This window comes from Cygnus olor, chromosome Z (assembly GCF_009769625.2).
Source record: "Cygnus olor isolate bCygOlo1 chromosome Z, bCygOlo1.pri.v2, whole genome shotgun sequence".
NCBI lineage: Eukaryota > Metazoa > Chordata > Aves > Anseriformes > Anatidae > Cygnus > Cygnus olor.
The window spans coordinates 57,502,819-57,525,065 of NC_049198.1; the positions used below are offsets into that span (position 1 = coordinate 57,502,819).

Consider the following 22,247-nt stretch of genomic DNA (forward strand, 5'->3'; position numbering starts at 1 on the left):
AGTAGAAAAATATATTGGTATCAATGAAAGAAACATTTCACTGAACTAAACATTCTCCTACACAACCATCTCCCAAACTGTTATTCCTGGAATGTCATGTCAAAAAGCAGAAGTTCGTATGTGTCTGGAATAGCATTAGTTTAAAATGTACTACAAGTCACCTTCTGAGCTATCTCTGTAGACCCAAAGTTGTTACAGCTAAAAGAAATTTGTAAGCAGTTCACTGCCAAAAAGCAGTGAATTCAGACAGAAGTTTTAAACTGATGAAAAGAGAAAGCTTTGACAATGAAAATACCATAGAAAAAAAAAAACAGCTTGACATGTACTTACTAATTTGTTTTCTTGCATGTATATTCTTTGCAACTTCAGACAGCCTTTAGCTATAATGATCATTCCTTCATCTGAGATCTTGTAACACTGCCCAAAATGAATGTCTTTCAACTCTCTGCATTTTGAACCCAGCTGCAATTAATGAAATCAAAGCAAGTATTTAAAAATAAAGAAAACCAATAGGATTTGACTGAGCTAGAAAGTGTTGGGAGTTAAGATTTTTGTGTTGTCCCCTGCCCCTTTAAAAATGATCTTTATTTGCAGATTTTTAAGTACTATATACAAACAAGAAAGATTATAATTATACACTTGACAAAATGACATTGCTAACTACAGTCAACAAAAAGAAGCTAAGAGTTGCACATCAGAACTGCATAATTTATAGGGCATATTTAAGCAAATAAAAATGCCTGCATATTAGACCATCAATAGGATATTTGATTTAATATAACTACTTCATAGCTGACCCTACACACTATTAACAGAAGAATGAAATCTTCTTGCATACCTGAAAAATCTCAATCACATGCTTTGTGTTGCAAACAATGTTATTTTAATATTGGTTCCAAATAGTAACTAAGTCCAGTAAAACTCCATGAGCCAGAGGTAAACTGGAGATTTCACTTTGAAAGGATTTGATCTCTGTCTCTAAAAAAAAGTATATATTGTCTCTAGAAAATACATGTCCCTATTAAATCCGTGAAACGGGTACCTTCCTCCTCCATATCCCTGTTTGTATTTGCTGAGAAGCTGAAGGACTAAACATATGAAAGTAACATGTGGAATTGGTGGTTACCTGCTTTAGGCCTTCATCGGTGAGTCTGTCTTGATTGCCTACATGCACTTTTTGAATAAGTGGACACTGAGAGGCAACTGCGATGATGGAGGTGTCAGAAAGCTGTTTACACCTGTAAGCGGTATACCTTAGGAGTCCAGGACATTTACATGCTAATATGCATACTCCTTTATCAGATACATTGCGACAATCAGAAATATTGATTTCAGTAATATTCTGGCTTCTTGATACTATCTTTTCCAACAGTTCATCAGTGACCTGCAAGCAAAACCAAATATTTAAATTTAATTTCATCTATAAGCATCTTTTATTCCATTAACACAAAACTGTTTCAAAGATGTGTTTGCATATGCTACTGAAATAATGGAAAGATATGCGTTATGAGGAACATATTGCTATAACCAATTTTACAGCTAACTTTAAAGAATTCTGCTCCAACACTAGTTGTCCTCTTCACATTCTATACGAAATGAATTCCACTCTTTAGAAGAGAAGGATTCTGTATCAGCACTCTACTTACCTAAGGTAGCATTTACAGAGGAGTAAAAGCTTTGTGTGTCTCTGAAATGCAACAAGTTTTTACTTAGGCCCTGGCAATCATCCAAGAACTGCTTGCCAACCAGGAAATACTAGTGATGCACGTGACAATGGGCTTCTTAACAATGGAAAACAGTAATCCAAGGTACCAGTGAACAAAAGAGAAGAGAAGGAAAGGACACCATAACAGAAAGAAAGGTATTTCAAAAACAGACATTTCCTCCAGTGACTTGCTCAGTTTAAGAACAGAATACTTGTACATTTTAAATGTTAGCAGATGAAAGACCATTAAATCAAAGATACATCCACTATTTTCCCAGAGTTCCTTTGAAGAACAAAGACATCCGCTTTGTGCCTGCACATATTAACTAACTTCAATAATTTTAGAAGATGCCAGCCCTACAAAGCAAGCAAGAAAGGTAAGATATTCTTCGTGCTGAAGCATATAAGTTAAAACAAGACAAACAAAACCAAACCAGGTAAGACAAAATACATTAAATTCCCGTGCTTTGAAAGGAAGTTTAATTTCAAAACACCTGAGGTGATACATGAAAAAGTCTGTCTATCAAAAACATACAATACTTATCTGCCATTTAGCACGGATGAGATTAGCTTAAAGCCTGAAGACAGCAACAGAGAGGAACATATATCCTTTCCATTTTTCTCTTACATAGTCAAGAAACAAACACTTTCTTTGCTGCATTCAAACTGTTTTCCATTAGCAGCAAGTCTGATCTTTTTCTTGTTATTTCATCAGACAGCTGTTAGCTAGAAAACATGACAAATTGAAAAAAAAAAGCAAAAAACCTACCAAACAAATAAAAAACACATACAATATCTCTTCAAGCACCACCCCCGACCCCCCCACACACAAAAAAGCCACCAAACATTCCACACACAAGGACAGTTAATAATTGTGCTTAACCTTGTTCAAGAGCTCATTGAGGAATTGGCAGAACAGGTTTCTTCGGGCAATGCCAAAACTAATAAAATTCAGTGAGATCCTAACACACCTAATAGCCAAAAATATTTAAAAAACAAACCAACCAACCCTTTGCAGTAGAAATAAAGCTATGTCTCAAGACAATGAAGAGGGAAGTGATTTGACACATAGTACTTTCACAACAAAAGAAAATGGATCCCTGGTCCGAGTGTGCTTTGGAGTCACTTAACAAAAATCAGACAATTTAATACATAACATTTCCACAGTGGTTCAGAATTACGTTAGTAACTCTACAAGCAAGACAACTTGTATGGTTTTCTATGAATTGGTGATCTGAAAATAAGATCCCATGTACATTCTATGCCTAACCCAGACGAACAGCTTCTTGAAATGGGAACCTGCAACAGTCATTCCCCTGCATCCATTATTTTCATAAAACTCCCAAGAAATCGTTTTTACAAAGCTCTGTGATTAACAAAGTAACAAGAAGCCTAGATGGACAAACAACACAGGCACCCTTAAACAACTTCTCCAAACACGATAGTCTAGGCTCTGTAAGAATCTTACTAAACAAAATCCATGAATCCCAGAAATATTAAGTCTAGGACTGGCTAAAAAATATCAAAAAGACAAAATCTGTCTTCTCAGTAGGAGAAGACATCAGTGGCATCATCAAAACTTGTTAAAGCAAACAGACCAAGGACCAACTGGAGAACCATTGTTCAAACTAAAGCATCCTCAAAAATTACAAGTACATCTCTCAATCAGTGTAAGATCTGATAGCTCTTACGGATATAACTACCACTACCTGATGTAGACCTGAGACACATAACCCACAATCCACTTCAAACAGCACTTGTGCTCATGCTGTTTTACAACAATCAAAAGAAGCTACAGTCAAAACAGCTAATATAAGGGTTCTGACATTTTCAGCCTCTAGTACGAAACTTATTGAAAGCACAGGTATCACCACTTAATGGGTTTCTTTTGTTTGCCTTTGGTCAGAAGTACAAGTTCTGAGAACAAATTCTAAGTCATCAAAACACAATTTTTCCACAATAATGCCTTCATACCTGTTGACGACTACTGAGATCCAGGTGCTTCCAAAACTGAAAATCTAAACACAGGTCACGCCAATATTTACACACTAATGATGCTGAAAGGCAGCGCTCATTCAGGGATAAATTGGAAAATATCTGTAAAGAAAGGGAAAAAAAAAGTAGTATTTGTCAGAAGTCATCACATTTGAGAAACATTATTTTTTTTGTTGTTATTGTTATTAACCTGTCTTGTAAAAGATGGAGAAATATTAGCATGCAATGCTTGACTCTTCTAGAAGTTACACAGAACTAGATGAGTCATGGACGATAATAAAAACCTACACACCACAACAGCTGACAATATTAGTATGTCACATTGGTATAACCCACAACAAAATACGTCCAACTTATGTACTCATTTCTTAGACAAAATTTAGAATGTGCTTTTGAGATTGCATACTTCGAGAATTATAAATACAGTATTAGATCCAATTGTAGCCTGCATGGGTTATTTGCTAGCCATAGGAATCATGGAATGGCTCGGGATGGAAGGGACCTTAAAAATCATCTATCTCCAACCTCCCTGCCATAGGCAGGGATGCCACCCACTGGATCAGGTTGGCCAAGGCCCCATCCAACCTGGCCTTGAACACCTCCAGGGATGGGGCATCCACAGCTTCTCTGGGCAACCTATGCCAGTGCCTCACTATTGTTACAGTGAAGAATTTCCTCCTAATGTCTAGTCTAAATCTATTCTCGTTTAGTTTAAGACCATTTCCCCTTGTCCTATCATTATCTAACCAAGTAAAGAGTCCATTCTTTTCAGATGACCTCTAAGTATCGAAAGGCCACAATGAGGTCTCCCCAGAGCTTTTTCTTCTCCAGCCTGAACAGCCCCAGCTCTCTCAGCCGTACTTCACAGGAGATGTGCTCCAGTCCTCTGATCATTTTTGGGACCCTCCTCTGGACCTGCTCTAACAGCCTCACACCCTTCTTGTGCTGGGAGCCCCACACCTGGATGCAGCACTCCTGGTGGGGCCTCACAAGGGCAGAGCAGAGGGGGACAATCACTTCCCTCCACCTGCCGGCCACCCCTCTGTTGATGCAGCCCAGGATGCATATGGCCTTCTGGGCTACAAGCAAACACTGCTGGCTGAGGTTGGGACTTCTGTCCACCAGAACCCACAAGTCCTCTGCAGGGCAGCTCTCAGTGAGTTCCTTTTCCCAGTCTGTACTCCACAAAGTAAAGAAAGGTGTTCTCATTTCTACTCTGTATCAGATAGAAAGACCTCTCCTATCTTTTCAATTCAGTAAAGAAATAAAACATCATAAGGGCACTAGAACATCAGTTTTTGGGGAAGGAGGCATGGGATGGTGGAGTAAATCAGCAGAGCAAATCAGTGTCATACAGGAAAACTAAGCATAGAATTCACATTTTATACCTCAACAAAGTATTCATAGTATTTAACACAGAATTCACATTTTATACCCCAAGGTTTTGAGTGCTGTAACAGCCTGCAAAACAAAGAATTAACTGCAACTTTACAGCAGGCTCATAAGCTGCTGTTGTTTTTATTATATTCAGTCCTTCCCCAGAAGTACTATTGTTAAAAAGATTGAAAAGGTGTATCAAGACTTAAATGTGAATACACTCTGTAACCACAAATGAACTTTTAATTTGCAAGTCATCCTGCAACAACAAAAAAAGGCAATCATAGCATCAGGATACATGTAAAGGATTACAGCCTGCAAAACATGAAAGAGTCCTCCCACTCAGTACTTGGATGTCCTCATCAGTTAAGTAGAGGCACTAGGGATAATCTCAAGCAATGTGCTCAAGAAAACCTGGAAGTCCAGTGGTTTCCTATGAACACATCAGATGTGTAGAAAACACAAAAAAGTCAGAGAAAAGATTAACTATTCATTTTCTTGGATTAAACTGTCCTAAAGAGGGAACAAACAAAAGAACAACACTTTCATCATCTTTGCAGTAAATAGGACAATTAGTCTCAAAAATCGTTAGATTTCTAAAGTAAAGGATCAGAATATAATACCCGGTTACTCAAATAATTTCCTTCATTGTAAGGCCTCCTGGGAATGAGGAGGTGCTTGGCCAGTCCTGAAAGATCTGACAGTGATAAAACGGAAAAGTCAAATTCACCACCTTCTGCAGTTGCTTGCAAGATTCACCATTTAAAACGTTTTCTCCTACCTCTGAAAAAGTCAAGTCTCTTACGTAGGACTCTTTACCATCCTTTAGGAGTTTGCGTGGACCCTATCCTCCTGAAAGCCCCTGTGCTTGATCATCACCAGAGTGAATGAGGGTTTCCCATCAGGGCATCGGTGGAACACGGGATACAAATGTGGATGAAACAATGCCTGTTTCCTCCCTTCAGTTCATTGGATTGGTGACTCTGAGCACAAAGCAAGGAGACGGCTGTGATCAGCATCCAAAAAATACCATAATCTCTGGTCAAGCTGGGAAAATGCACTAAACAGAAAGACTTGGCATCTGATATTCCTATTGCAACAGTGCAGTTTTAGCCATTAGAAAAAGAAACCAGTCTGATGATCCTCTGCAACTCTAAGCTACTAAAGCAGTAGGGAACTTGAGTTCCTATTGCCAGCAGGAAACAGAAGACCAAACCTTTTAAGTTACAAAAATCTCTGAAGAGAACAAGGCAACATGATCCATGCTATGTTTGGATGAACATCAGACTGACTGTAGCTAATACTAAGAAGGGATGCTGAGGCTGGCAGTATAAATTACTTTAAACTAGCCAATCCTTGCTACAGTGGGAAATAAATATGCTCAATTAGGAAAATATCACCATTACTTTGAGAAACGAGAGCACAAAGTACTTTAAACAAGAACACAGCAAACACAGAACTGGAAAGGCTGTTGCTAATCCAGCTGCCAATATAAGTAAGAAAGCCTTTGCATTATTTTTATTTAAACTGCCATCCTACCAAAAGCTGAATGTCCACACCAAATCACAGACCTACTGCTAAGTCCAGCATGAGACAGGAGTAGCAATGCGAAAACAAAAAGGACACCAGCTTGATTCAGTACTTGGCATGGACAGTGTTTCTGCACTAACAATATTATTTGGGGAAAAAAAATCTGAAAGTGTTTGAGGTCATGTTGTAGCCAACACAGTATGCATCTCCAGCTGCAAAGACAAGTAACGAGTCTGCAGGTGTTGCAAATTGGCTTATTAAAGAAACAGTAACAAGAGGGAGCCACTAGAGGGAAAAGCAGGTGCTGACAAAGTTGTTGCACTCCAAGTTCCAGGAGGGAAAGGCGCAGGCCCACAAGAAGTTACACAAACCACAGGTGTTCAAGGACCAGGCCTTCTGCTTTATTTTTCAATTTTTAGGGTTTCATTAGTTAATTTAATCCCTGATACTTTACAGGCCAGTAATGACCTAGCTGCCCCAGTGTATTGGGTTCAATGGCAGGGTTCGGGGGGGGGGGGGGGGCTGCAGTGGCAGCCCCCGCAAGAAGAACCCAGAAGTCACCCCGTGGCAGATAAGGGACAATTTCAGCCGGCCCCAAGGGGGCCCACCGCTGCCCAGAGCCAAGCCATGAGCAACACAATCTGTGCCTCTGTGAGAGCACATCCAAGAAAACGAAAAACAAACAAACAAAAAGCTGCAGCTCAACAGCAGGTGGGAGAGCGAGGAGGAGAAACCTCCCCGCAGACACCAAAGTCAGCGCAGAAGGAGGGGGTGGAGGCGCTCCAGGTGCTGGAGCCGAAGCCCCCTGCGGCCTGTGGAGAGGCTCCTGGTGGAGCAGGCTGCGCCCCCCGCCCCCGTCCCCCCCTTCTCGAACCTTGGGAAACTGACCAAACACCACAGCAAATATACCAAAACTTCTAGACCGTTACTTAGATAATGCCTACATCCTCTTTCCCTGCTCATTCAACTTCAAACAGCTCTGTCAAACACTACATACCACACCTTTAACACCTTCAATAACCCTTCCAAGGCTTCTTTTTATCTTTCTCCAGCCTGTACTTTCACCAAAGGCTCAGTCATTGGCCAACTTAATTCCACACCTTTCTCCCTCCAGGATGCTGAAAACATCCCATCAAAGCCTGTCCCCACTAGGATTCAGGCCGCAACACAGGCAGCCTTCCTTGCCTGCCATTCCTTCATCTCTCTTCCTCTCCTTTCTCCCCCTGAAGATTTTCTTCCTCTTTCTCCAACCCTCTGCCTCACTACCTGCTACACTGTCAATACCATTAGTTTCGCTCTCTGCTTTTCCTTCTCATTTCCCCTCCTGACATACACCTTCAGGGCCTCCCGCAGGAAGGCCCCCCACAGTGACTGTTCGCTACATCCTCCCACCCTCTGGACCCAACCCCCCCCCCTGTATCTGACCAGGCTCCAACCACAAAATGAACTTTCAAGAGCCCCCAGGACACCAGGTCCCCGGGACCCATCCCCGAGCACTCCCCCACCCCGACCCCAAGTCTCCCACATGACCCCTGTGCTGCGCACTATTACCACTCCAGCCAGGATCGGCAGGTGGGCATCCCTGCTCCGCAGGTATTACCCCCGGTCCCAAAGGATGAGCTCCTTCCCATTCTTGTATAGCAGCTCTCCTCCTGATCATTCCCATTTCTTCCCCTGTAAACAACATACTTAGTATAGACATCATTTCCCCCCAAGAGTATAAGTTAGGTCCTAAGAACTGGTCTAATTGTTCAGCTAGCCAGATGGGGTCCTCAATTAAAGACTTCATCTCCTTCTTAAAACCCGAACACCTCTCTGCTGGTAAGGAGGGGGGGGAGTTCACCTAAGGGGATACACAGTGTTAGTACTGTTAGTATCAGGGAAGGCAGAATTCTCAATATCTCTTCTACCTTGTTCTAGTTCTTGCCAGAGCCTAGAGTACGCTCTTCTCTAGGAACAGTGTTAATTGCAGTCCCTGTCTCCCTTCCTGGAGCAACTGCTGCTGCCACCGGTGCAATATTAGGATTATAGGGAGCATAACTTGGCTCCTTCTCCGAAAAAGGAATCTTATTGTTTACATATAATTTTAAAGCCTGAATTTTCATCAGACCCATATTTTGGCCAAAATACTGCTGTTTCCTTAATTGGTTCTTTTGTCCAGACCGATACGCAATATTTAACCATTTTCTTCTTTTATCATCTCCTCTAATTTTTGGGATTATGTTTCCAATTTCTTATAATTCTTCAGGAAGAACTGTCAGTAGGCACTCCCCCAGGGATATTTCCCTGTCCCCTGGAACTCATATTTCCCATTTTTCCTATTCTGGAAAATGGGGGTGTACTGCCAAGCACTTCCCCGTGCAAGGGGTACCGCACACCAAATTTCCCTGGTGTGCTGCCAAGCACTTCCCCATGCAAGGGCTTACCGTACACCAAATTTCCCGAGACTCTTCCTTTCTCTCCCTTATCTCACACTTCGTCCATCTCCGGCCATGCCCCTCGCGGAGCTACGGAACCGCAGATCGGGACCCCATATTCGCTTCATACAAAAGTACGTCTCAATCACACGTCACACAGAGTCTCACCCGACCCCCAAGGCAATACTTAATATTTCTTACCACGGTCTGTGCACAGGGTGACCAGATCAATTCTCAAACCCGGAGTGCCTACCTTCTTCCCTTCCCCACTACTTCATGGATCCTGCCTCTTTAATCAGTCTCGGGCCCTCTGTCAGCTCTCCACAGAGCCGCCACCATCGATGCACAGGACCGCTGAAATCAGCAGGACATGCCTTCCTGCTGCTGCGGCAGTGGGGCTCCCCGGTAGGTGACTGGCTCCCGGACGAGCCCCCAAATTGTGAGAAACACTCTGTAGCCAATAGCTTAGGCTCAGGTGAGGATCTCAGTGAAGTAGTAATTTATTCGCGATTGCAATGGCAGGCGTCCCACAAGCACGAGCGCACCTACTAGTCACACAGTACGGTTTATATACTTTATTTCTCGATGGCTGGGACCCTCCCCTGTTTCCCCATTGACTGGGTAATCCAGGTTCACAACCTATCCGATGCTTCACAGACAATACATGGCCTTCAGCTGCCGGCCTATTAAATTTCAAATTTCTTTTGACTTTTTTACTGTTTGAAGTGGTAATGTTTCTTCACTTATCTGACTTGACACCGTGATTTTCACCTAATTGTTCTAAGGAGTCTGGTTGTCTGCATTTTACAAGGTCACCTGCTAAGTTTTCTTATGGCTGCAAGCATATCTCAATACCCCATTCCTTACCTTTAAACAATGTAACTCTGCAAAAACAACATTTTTATTCCCACAGCTGGCAAGGTGCTATGTTTTGGATCAGGACGAGAAGAGCGCTGATAACATGCTGGTGTTTTAATCGTTGCAGAGCAGTGCTTACACCAAGCCAAGGACTTTTCAGCTTCTCACTCTGTCCTGCTAGCGAGCAGGCTAGGGATGCAGCAGGAGCTGGGAGGGGACAGACCCAGGACAGCTGACCCAAACTGGCCAAAGGGGTATTCCATACCATCTGACGTCATGCTGAACAATATATAGGGGTGGCTAGCCGGGGTGGGGGGGCCAGCTTCTCAGGGATAGGCTGGGCATCAGTCAGCGGGTGGTGAGCAATTGCATTGTGCATCACTTGTTTCGTACACATTAGTAGTAGTAGTACTATTATCATTATTATTATTGTTATTATTATTTTCCTGTCTTGATAAACTGTCTTTATCTCAACTCACAGGCTTCACTTTCCCATTTCTCTCCCCCAACCCAGAGAGGGAGAGGGGAGGGTGAGCGAACGGCTGTGTGGTGTTTGGCTGCCGACCGGGTTAAACCACAACAAGCAGCTACACTCAGAGACAGTAGCTGATCCTGAGTAAGAGTTTGCAGCTTTAGATTGGTGTCTGATTAGCCAGCTGAATCAACTCAGTCTGCAATTACACAATTACCCTACAGAGCAAAAAGGAAGCAGCAGGAATATGCAGCTAGAGGTTACAAAGTGATGGATGCTGCTCTTAGCAGCCACTTGCTAACGGACTGGCCTAGTTGCAATGCAAAACCCAACTTTAATTTCTGTCCCTACAAAGTTAACAGGAGATACCGATGCCATACCTTTCATATTAATGTAAAGAAAGGGTTCCGACTAATAAACAGATTATCTTTACTTGAAAGAGCTGATAGTCTTAATCCCAGCTACCCACGCTGTCCTCACTACAAGATGCCTGTGCTGCTTGTGAATCACCACAACAGTTTAAGATGGAGGTGATGAAACATGTCAAAAATCTGTTAAAGAACAAACACAGACACTTCTGAACAAATTAAATGGATAAATGCATAGGAAATGAAAACACCCTGCAATTACTTCACTTCGTATTCAAACAGTGCCCAACTTCTAAGATTATTACCCCTCTCCGTAACACATATGGACATATTCAGGGATGTAGAGCAGTCCTAGAAAGACCTAAACATTATTAGGAAAAGTTTTACTGGGCGTGCTAGGCCCCACGGCAAGGGTGAGTGTCAAGGCACCTGCCCTCAGGAGAAGCAGTAACTTCATCCCAAGACTTCTGTCTTCCCCATCACACAAGTAATTCTGTAATGTGAAAACCTACATGCTTACGTGAAACCCGACTTTCCGCACATACCTTTGGAAGGCAAGACAACTACTTGCTTTTACAATTCTGCAACAGATCACAGAACATATTAAGACATCTTACAGAACTGTACTACCGACAATAACGTCCACACTACCTTTGCTTCTACTAGCATACCTTTCTTTTTCTAAATATGCCCTTCCCATGCGCTTCCATAAGTTCAGCAAGTCACACAGCCACAGCACAGTGCAGTTAAAGCTGGTTCATTTCCCTACTGCAGTCATAGAGTCACAGTGAGCTTCACGAAAACAAATCAAAGGCATCGTGTTGGACATGGATAAAGAATAAGAAGTTAATCAGACTAGTTAAGATTGAAAGATCATTTACCTCTCTGCATCAACCACAAAGTTGCTGAAACCTCTTCCATTATTCTCAATACTTGAAACAAGTTTTAGACAGCACAAACTGATGGGAACACTAACTTAAGAGGGAAAAAAAGACAGCATTGCTACGGTGACTCTGAACTTGTGGATAAAGTCCAATCTGAGTAATGTATTTTGATCCATCTCTCTGTCTTCTGACCAGGACAAAAAAAGTACCAAACTACTAGAATATGTATATCCATTTTTTTTTCCATGTGATTTGTTTTTAAAACCAAAGATCCTAGCTCTGGTCTATCCTAGCTCTGGTCTGTCTGATGACTTTTGAACCATGGTATCTTTATTTTTTTTTAATAAAAAATGAACCCTCCTTATATCACTCAGATAATCTTAAATGCAGTGCTAGAAATTTAGTATCAACATTATCAAAAGCACACATGCAATCTTAGTAAAGCAAGGAAACGATGTGGGAAAAAAAAGTCAATGAGTTGAGTAAAAATGCAAGAAAAGGAACCAGTAGTGCTCCAAATAACAATAATGTATTTATGAAAGTCTTATGCTAAATAAAATACAGACACATCTTCCATTCACTGCACATTACCTCTGAGCTAAAAATCAATGTCTATGCTGCAAACAGAGCAGAAAGTGTTCATGATTTCTCAAAAAAAGTAGTAAATTGATAGAGAAGATGTCAAAAAGGTCAACCATTCATTCTAAAAGCTCCTTTCCCTGTTGTGGAGCAAGTCAAGTACACCTAGATCATCCCTGCTAGTGCCATCCCACTTGTTCAAAAAGAATAAATAAATAAAAATCTCAGCACCTTACACATCCTCAAAGACAGGAAACAAGCTTTGCCAGAACTAACTGTTCTCACAGTGTGTCATTTTCCAAGAATCTCACTGAAATTTCCCCCACATCAAATTAAACATAATGTTTCTTGTTATATGACAAAGAACAGGAACACGATAAAGCTTCTTATCGATTTTCTCACAACAGAAGTGTGTCAGTCTCCCCTTAGAACAGAAGTGTTGTTCAGTTTGAACAGTATCTTCAAGCTGTCATCACGGGCCATGTTTCCACAGTCTCTAGGTCTCCTTTGACTCCTCTCCAATTTGTCTGTGGGCTTTCCAAGCAGACCCCTGTGCCTTATGCAGTACTTCACCAGAGGCCTTACGAACACCAGGAAGATGAAAAAATTTCTCTTTTGTGCTCCACATAGACAGTTCCCGTTAATACAGCTCTGCTAAAGGAGGACGTGCTCCCTCCGCCTGCCGCGGGTGCTGCAGCAGCAGCACACAGCGTATGTGGGCCTTTCAGTCCAGCAGATTGTGTGGCATGGAAACAAATGCCACGGATACCAGGGGACCCAGGATGCAGAAAAAGTATTACAGGTGATTAGGAGTATATGTAGAGCATAAGATCCAGCATGGACAGATGTCTGTCAGTTGCTTGATACTTTGTTTACTCTGGATGAAGAAAAAATACTTTGATTTTGCAGAAGAACAGAGAACGGGCTGTAGCCCAGCACGATGGAACCACACAGCCAGAACAAGAACCAGGTGGGAATTACCAGACACAGGCTGGGGCTGACGAACCTAGAACTCGTAAAAATAGGTTAATAACTGCAACAGAGGCAGCAAAATGAATGGTAAATTGGACAAAGGAAAAATATTGTCAGCCAGAGCCAGAGGAACATCCCTCTGCTTTTCTAACTAGGTTAGAGAAACAGCTGCAAGTGTTTGGGGAAATAGATCCTGTAGCCAAACACAATAGGCCATTGGTTGTCTCGTTATTTGTAGATCAAGCAGCCCCAGGTATGAAGAAACATTTTACTACACGCTTCCCAGTACGCAAAGGTAAATCAATGGAAGAAGTAATGAGTGTAGCCACATTGGTGTGTAATGGAGGAGATAAGGAGAAAGCTAGACAGAAGAGGAAGCAGCAGAAGGAAGAGGCAAGTTTTCTGGCAGCAGCCTTATTTAGAAGGGATTTTACAAGGATGCAAAGGAATGATAGAAATCAGAGGAGCAGAAATCAGCACAGAGATTGATTTAACACGAGATTGCTGCAGTTACTGCAAGCTACCAGGAGACTGGAGAAGATAAAGCCCAGCCATCCTGAGAAGGGGATGCAGACCACGATTTAGGGAAGCCAAACGCAGGGGGCAACAAGGTGAGGAAGTTATGCAAAGACAGATACCAGATGCCCAGGCCTCAGTGGAAACTGAAACAGAAATACACCTCCCAGGCAGATCCAAGGAACCAGTATTAGATATAAAATTGGAAATAAGGCTTATCCCTATTTAGTTCACAGCAGGGCAACTTAATCCCTCCTAACCAGCAAGCTCCAATGTAACAGGACAAGTAAATATAGCAGGTATAGCAGAAAGGTAGAGATGTGTTTCAACCATAGAAGATGTGATGGTACAAATAGGCCCACTATCAGCAGATCATTTCTTTTGTTATTAGAATCAGTGCCTGCAAACTTAATAGGGTGGGACTTATTGGACTTACTGTATAAATTATGAGCAGAATTGCTATGTGCCCCTGAAGGTATAACTTTAAAACTTCCCAGAGGAAAAATGTTCTAAGAGTGATGTTTGTAGGCCAGGAGAAAATAAACAAAATCCCTCAGGAGCTGAAAGATGTACCAAGATCTTTGTGGTCATGGAGTTTGATAGAGGTGGGATGATTAGTCAGTAACCCCAGTTAAATTGGAATCCAAGGGAAGGAAACCTCCCTCCGTAAAGCAATACCTGTTGCTACAAGAGGCTAGAGGGAATATGGCTAATGACTGAAGAGTTTCTGAAGAAAGGAACTTTAACCCCTTGTGAATTTCCTTGTAATACACCAATACTATCAGTAAAGAAGTCCAAACCTGACTCAGAGGGGAAGCTGGTTTTTAGATTTGTGCAAGACCTAAGGGCAATTAATAAATAGGTAGTAATACCCCACCCAGTAGTCTCTGATCCATTAACCTTGTAATAACCAGCAGATGTGAAATATTTCTCTGTAATTGATTTCCGTGGAGCTTTCTTCAGTACTCCAATACATAACGATTCTCAGTATATATTTGCCTTTACATGAGAGGGGCAACAAATAATGTGGACTGCATTACCACAAGGATTTGCAGGATCAACTACAACATTTTCAAAGATTTTAGTTAGACATGCAGAGTGTTCCATTACCAATTAACCCTGTGCAGACTCAGCATGCTGTTGATTTGCTAATTGCTAGTTCAAAAAGGGAAAATTGCATAAAGGATAGAAAGGCTTTACTGGTTGCTTTAGCTGAAAGAGGCCACCAAGTTCCCCAAGCTAAATTACTATTTTGTAAAGAAGTGGAATATACAGGATACGCATTATCTGAAAGAGGCAGAAAAACATCTTCAGAGTGAATAATATACATTCAGTATATGTCTAAGCCTATAAAAAAGAAACAGATTAGAGCATTTTTAGGCACTGCGGGATTTTGCACACCCTGTTTATCAGTCCTTTGCAAAATAGCTGCACCATTGGTGGCCTGTGCAAAAGCAGATACCAAAGAAGCACTGTAACAGACTTCAGATTCTGACAAAGTATTTGTAACATTGAAGAAAGCTTTGATGACAGAACCCACATTTGGGATGCCAAATTACAGTAAGCCATTCCGTTTATTTGTGCATGAAAGAACACAAGTGGCCTATGGGGTCTTGGCTGGGATGCACCCAGTGGGTTACTGTTGAGCCCAGTTATTAAATGCATGCGGGTATGTGTTAGAGTAACAGCCTCAGCTGCACTGATTTTCAAGAAAATTATCAGAACATTGTGTTAGGACAACCATTGATTGTAAACACCTCACATAAGGTTAACAAAGGCCCAGTGCAAAGTCCTGCATTTGGGCTGGGGCAATCCCAAGCACAAATACAGGCTGGGCAGAGAATGGATTGAGAGCAGCGCTGAGGAGGACCTGGGAGCGCTGAGGGGTGCTGTGAGGGCTGTTTAACATAAGCCAGCAATGTGCACTTGCAGTGCAGAAAACCTGGGCTGCACCAAAAGCAGCATGGCCAGCAGGGTGAAGGAGGTAATTGTCCCCCTCTGCTCTGCTCTCGTGAGACCCCCCTGGAGCCCTGTGTTCAGCTCTGGGGCACCCAGTGTGAGAAACAAAGTTGTGTTTTTGCAGTAGAGAACTAATTTTCTGTATTCCAAGGTAGTTGTGCAGTCATAATAATAAGAAATGCTAAGTAGATAAGTGGACAGTGCAAGGCCTCATTGTTCCAAAATAAGGTAGAAGCTTGAGGAAAACAGGACGAGCAGTGTGAGAACAGTAAAACAAAGATCACAAGTTCTCAAAACGTAAGAAAGGAGAAATTAAAGGGTTGAAAAAAAAGAAAAATTGTACAAATATGGTATAGAGGAGCATCGAGTAGCTTGTGAACCTGTAGTACTCAGCCAATGAGGAAACAGGGGAGGTGATCAGGCGGCGGGTAATAGGGAATAAAGGTTATGATATGTTTACTACAATGCGCTCCTGATTGACAGGACGCCCGCTATTGCAATCGCGAATAAAATACTTTCACAGAAGGTCCTGTCTGAAGAAAATTATTTGAGATGTTTCTCACACCAGCACAAGGACAAGGGCCCATTAGAGTGAGTCCAGAGGAGGACCATGAAGATGATCAGAGGGCTGGAGCACCTCTCCTATGAAGACAGGCTGAGTGAGCTCGGGATGTTCAGCCTGGAGAAGAGCAGACTCCGGGGAGACCTTACAGTGGCCTTCTAGTACTCAAAGGGGACCTACAGGAAAGCTGGAGAGGCACTCTTTGTCAGGGACTGTGGTGACAGGACAACGGGGAATGGTTTTAAACTAAAATAAGGTGGATTTAGATTGGATAAAAGGAAGGAATTCTTCACTCAGAGGGTGGTGAGGCCTTGGCACAGGCTGCCCAGAGAAGCTGTGGATGCCCCATCCCTGGAAGTGCTCAAGGCCAGGCTGGATGGGGTTTTGAGAAACCTGCTCTAGCAGGAGGTGTCCCTGCCCATGGCAGGGGTTTGGAATTAGATGGTCTTTAAAGTCCCTTCCAACCCAAACCATTCTGTGATTCTAAGTCAAACTGAAGTTAACTAAATGTGCGTTTCAAGTGTTGAGTTTTCAGAGACTCCAGAAGTACCGACTGCTGTTGCCAACAGCAAAGAACACCCTCCTGAGAAGGTGAAACGTCTTGCACCCAACTACCTCATTACAGTTACCAGATGAAGGGGAACTACATCATGGCTGTGTAGAGGTCACCCAAAAATCAAGAGAAGGTAAGTGCAGACCTTACAGATATACCCCTGCCAACTCCAGACTTGACTGCTTTTGTAGATGGATCATCTTATGATCTGGAAGGAAGGAGAGTAAAAAGGTATGACATTATAACTTGGAACTAGGTACTAGGAGCAGAGAGCCTCTCACAAACACCGAGCTCATGCAGCTGAGCTGACAGCCCTGACAGAAGCCTGAGGGGAAGCATGGGGGCAGAAAGTGAACACCTACACAGTCTTGAAATATGCTTCTGTTATCTGCCGTGCTATAGGACAGTTGCAGAAACAAAGGTGGCACCCAAACAGCGAATGTTGAACAGATTAAGATTTTGTTAGAAACTACTAATCTCCCAGAAGAGATTAGTGGCAGCACAGACTGAAGAAACAACTGTCCCAACCTGAAAGGCAGATGTAAGCATGGTACAGTTCTTATTAAAAGATGTAGTGACCGGGTTTGGAACCCCAGAAGGGATCGATTCAGACCACGGGAGCCATTACAGAGCTCAGGTTTTAAAAAGGTTATATGAAACGTTAGGCATCACCCAACAGTTGCATAACCCTTTTCGCCCACAACAGTCAGGTAAAATTGAAAAATAGCTTATCTAAAATTTGAGCAGAAACCAATCTGAAGTGGACAGATGCCCTATCTATTGCTTTAATGCATATAAGGTGGAGGCCAAAGCAGATATGATTAATGCCAGCTGAGGTATTATTTGGGATAAATTTGTAGATTCCAAATAGTTAAGTAGCTGCACAGACTAGCTTCTGGGAAGGGGATGAGACGCTAACTCCATACTTGTCGGAAATGCGTACTTACACAAAATCCTCCCAATGTCAAGCTCAGCTACAGCAACCAGTGTCTTTTAGAAGGGAAAATGCACCCTTATGAACCAGGTAATTATGTATGAATGAAAAGAAAAATCAGCTAAGCCCAAGGTGGGATGGGCCTATTTTGGTATTGTTCACTTCCTTTTCTGCTGTACACGTAAAAGGAAAAAACACTCCGATACATCATCCTGATGTAAAATTTGTCAGGACTAAAGAAGTCAAAACTATTTCCATCCTTTGGAAATTATATGAAAAAAGACAATTGCATGGTCCGAGATAAGAAAAATATACTTGTCATTAACTGTAGTAAACACAGGCTTAATAATATTACTAGTGGTGCTATTTTTAATCCTTAATCATTGTTAAGGATTAAGGCAGTAGGAAAGATGAATGCTACTGATTACAGAAACAGATAAAAACAAATATAGCATTCCGTTTGGTGTGAGCTGAGATGGACTGTAAGAACAAATACAGAATAATGACTGAGTCAGATTAAAAAAAACAACAACTATTATTCTATAATCAAGAGCTGACAAAGCAGTGTGTAAAGTCCTGTTTGAAGACGGGAAATTCAATTCGAAACTGCTAATTGAGCACGAAGAAGTTTTTACAAAACGCTACTGGTATGATATCTTTATAAAATAGTCACCCAGGGTCACTGAAACGTTACATTTAGTGACACACCCTGCTGTAATTTTATTGATTTAAATGTTCTTGCTGTTTGTATGGACTGTTTGCTTGCCCATGAAAACTCAGACTGCATTTTTAAGTTATGTATGATGTGCTCTGATACTGAGGAAGGCATAGGCATGGGTGGCCAAAAGAGGAGACTGTGAGTAAAGTGCCCGCCGCTCTGCCCTGCCCTGCATTACCTGTCCATGGGGGAAGGCGCGCTGTTCTCATGGCAGCCAGGCACCACTCGCTTTGCCTCTGCCCAGAGCTGCGAGCACTGGCCTGAGCACTCTCATGGGATGCACCAGGAGCAGCAAACTGATTATCCGACAAAAACACCGCAAGTCCTGTTTTGAGAACACTTCAGCAAAGAGCAAGGACTCGGGGAGATGTAACGGAGGGGGGAGGCAACAGAAGGCCATACCTGTCCCATGCCAGGAGCCCTGCTCTGCTTGAAAAGGAGAGGAGATGGCCCAGGGGCCAGCACTGCTGTGGGGGCACAACCAGACACGTCTGCCCAGTGTTTTATTGCAAACTGCATATGAACTACTGCGAACTGCAGTGGGGGAGCTGTCTCCTCATTTCCCTAATGGAGGAGGGGTCTCATGAACATCACCAAACTTTAGTAAAACTGTAAATCTATTGTTGAGTCCTGTTTCCTCCTTGGTGGGGAACGTCCCAAGTCACCTCTGTGACAGGGTCCTGAAGCTGTCATTGCTTGTCCTTGTATTAAGTTTTTTTTCCTCCACTGACTATTATGAAAAGGTTATTAAGACTTTGTGTATATTTGTCTCCCATCATCCCATAATAAAGTAGGATCTTTGGAGAAGGGTTCACATTTAGGACATAGTATCTGTACCAAAACCCAGCAGGTGTTAAGGCCTTTAGGCCCCTGTATGATCCAGTCAACGAGAAGACTCCTCAGAAATCTGCAGTTAAAAGTCCCATAACAGAACATGATGACGAGGAAACACCTAAAACAAAAACAACAATCACCACACACACACAAATCTAGCTAAGGACTTAGGGGCAACTAAAAAACCATGTAAGAATACAGGTAAAGAGTTTATTCCCTGCTGCTAGTATTAAAGGCAAGATTCTTCAAAAACCCTGCAGAAGGCGCTAGGGTACAGAGACTAAAGAGACTCAGCTACTGGGAGTGGGGGACCAGTAGGAAAGGAACAAGTCAAAACTTGGAAGTACAGATACCATCAAGGTACTGTTTCAGTGCGAAGTAGAAAGCCATCCAGAAAAGTATTTAAACTAGTCCACAGGTGAGAGGGGCATGACATATCCTCACTATTAAAAGAGCTGGTTTATGACAGAGTTAGATTACAATTTTTAAAAACATGAAACTGAAAAGTGCTGAAGTAACTACAGAAGAAGTCATACCACTAATCTGAAAAAATGTTTAAGGTGTACCAGTTGATTTCAAATCTTAAAACAGAATAACATCAGGGATAACACAGTCTTAAATTAACAGTGGCCAACAGATGGACTCTAGTAAAACTACAAGGCCAACTTTCAGTCATGCAATCAGAGAAGAGACTAATTCAAATATGACAGTTCATGATTTTTATACATCTGCCTGTCCTGGTTTTAGCTAGGATAGAGTTAATTTTCCTCCTAGTAGCTGGTAGGGTGCTATGTTTTGGATTTAGGATGAGAATAATGTAATGTAATAACAAACTGATGTTTTAATCGTTGCAGAGCAGTGCTTACACCAAGCCAAGGACTTTTCAGCTTCTCACTCTGTCCTGCCAGCGGGCAGGCTAGGGATGCAGCAGGAGCTGGGAGGGGACAGACCCAGGACAGCTGACCCAAACTGGCCAAAGGGGTATTCCATACCATATGGCATCATGCTGAACAATATATAGGGGTGGCTAGCCGGGGTGGGGGGGGGCGGCTGCTCGGGCATAGGCTGGGCATCAGTCAGCGGGTGGTGAGCGATTGTATTGTGCATCACTTGTTTTGTACACATTATTATTTTATTTTCTGTCCTAATAAACTGTCTCTATCTCAACCCACAGGCTACAGTTCTCTTGTTTCTCTCCCCCTTCCCAGAGAGGTAGGGGGGAGGGTGAGCGAACGGCTGTGTGGTGTTTGGCTGCCGACCGGGTTAAACCACAACACTGCCAAAGGGAATTTGAGTAGTGAATCTATAAAACACGGTGTGCCCTTACAAGGCAGGTGACACGTATCAATATACGCACCTCAAAAAACAAAACAAAATGATGTGCACGACAGAGAGTAGACGGCCAGTGTCTGACAACAGCAGAGTGAGCGTTCGGGAACTACCTCCTACACCGGGGTTGCACAACGAGCAGCACAGATCTGCTCACAGATAGGACGAGTGCCCTGCCTCTCACTCCTCCATTATCACACCCTGCTTTACGTTCAGCCATCTGACCCCAGAGTAAACTGCTCCAGGACTCCGAGCTCTGCCCCCCAGCACGTAAAGACACGCTTGCATCACTGTGGAGGACATCACAGACCCCAGCTGCAGCCAGGAGTGTGTTTTTACCTAAGGTTTAGGTGAAGAAACACGAGGACGTACTAACTAGACCGCCAGAGTAGCTTAAAAGTGAAAAGTTACTTGAAAAGAGAACAGTAACAGCGGGAGAGCCATGGGACACAAGGCAAGACCGGGGTTTGAAGATACAAAGTAAGAGGCTGCCAAGGAAGGTGGTTGAAGGGACTCGGCTCCCTGGGGGGTTTATCAGGCCGACGGCTGCGTTTCGGGGCCGCCCCCCCCGCTCCAGCCCCGCGACCCACCTTGAGGAGGATGGAGGGCGGCAGCTGGTTGATGTCGGGGGCGGCCGGCGGCTCTCGGCAGCCGTCTGCGGGGTGCTCCTGCGGCTCCTGGCAGCCCACCGGGCCGCTCCTCTCCTTCTCCGGATCCTTCTCGCCCTCGGCCGGGGGCGGCGGCGGCGGGGCGGGCTGCCCCCCTCCGCTCCCCTCGCCGCCGTCCGCGCCGTCCGAGGGCAGGGCGCGGGGCTGGGGCTCGCCGGCAGGGCACTGGCAGGCGGCGGCCTCGGTCTCGGCGCTGGCGGCGGCGCTGGCGGCGTTGCAGCGCGGCTGCTTGCAGGGCGGGCAGGCGGGCAGGCCGGCGGCCCCCTTGCGCTTGCACACCATGTCGGAGAGCGCCTCGGCGGGCGGCCCGGCCGGTCCCGGGAGGAGGCCCCGCAGCGGCGAGGGCAGCAGGCCCGAGAGCAGCAGGCGCTGGCGGCGGCCCCGCGGCTGCCAGGCGGCGGGCGGCAGGCGGAGGAGGAGGAGGCGGCGGGCGGAGGGCGGCAGCGGGTGCCCGCCGGGCGGCGTGGGCGCGGCAGTGGGCGGGCTGGCGCCGTGCACGACGAAGCAGAGCATGCAGGGCCCCCGCAGGAAGCAGCTGCGGCGCCGCGCCGCCACCTTCCTCCGCCGGCGGCGGCGGCGGCGGCGGTGGGTGGCGGCGGCGCTGTCCCGGCTCCGGCTGGTGGCCCCCTTGGCGAGCAGGTGGCCCATATAGGAGGCGGCGGCGGAAAGGGCCCGCGGGGCGTCACCGGCGGGCGGCGCCGGGCGCTGCCATGCTGCCGGCGGCAGGTGGCGGCGCCGGGGGACGGCGGGGCGGGTTCCGGGACGCGGAGCGGGGAGGGAGAAGGAGGGACCGGGAGGGAAGCTTCCCTTGCCGCCGCCGGGGCACGCTGCGGGGCACGGGCGCCGGCGGCCGGCGGGGGCGCTGCGAGCCCTCCGGAGGAGCTCGGCGCCCTCCGGAAAGCTTCGGAGGGGCTGGGAGGCGGCGCAGAGGGCCGGGTCGGTGCTCAGATCGGCGCAGAAAACACGGGATTTGGGGCAAAACCGGCCGGGAAGGCGGCGGAGAGGCGCAGTGCGTGC

General features: G+C 44.6%; 1 protein-coding gene across 2 annotated transcripts in view; it reads right to left on the bottom strand.

Moving 5' to 3' along the window:
* Window positions 1–21,984, bottom strand: part of FBXL17 (F-box and leucine rich repeat protein 17) — a 318,378-nt gene extending 296,394 nt beyond the window's left edge. For both annotated transcript variants that reach the window (XM_040541158.1, XM_040541159.1), the window contains exons 1-4: window positions 21,153–21,984; window positions 3,680–3,802; window positions 1,127–1,384; window positions 331–462 (exon numbers count right to left, since the gene is read on the bottom strand). In XM_040541158.1, the coding sequence (XP_040397092.1) occupies window positions 331–462; window positions 1,127–1,384; window positions 3,680–3,802; window positions 21,153–21,878 (1,239 nt within the window). In that variant the 5' untranslated portion in view covers window positions 21,879–21,984. The remainder of the gene's footprint in view (window positions 1–330; window positions 463–1,126; window positions 1,385–3,679; window positions 3,803–21,152) is intronic.
* Window positions 21,985–22,247: the final 263 nt, after the last annotated feature.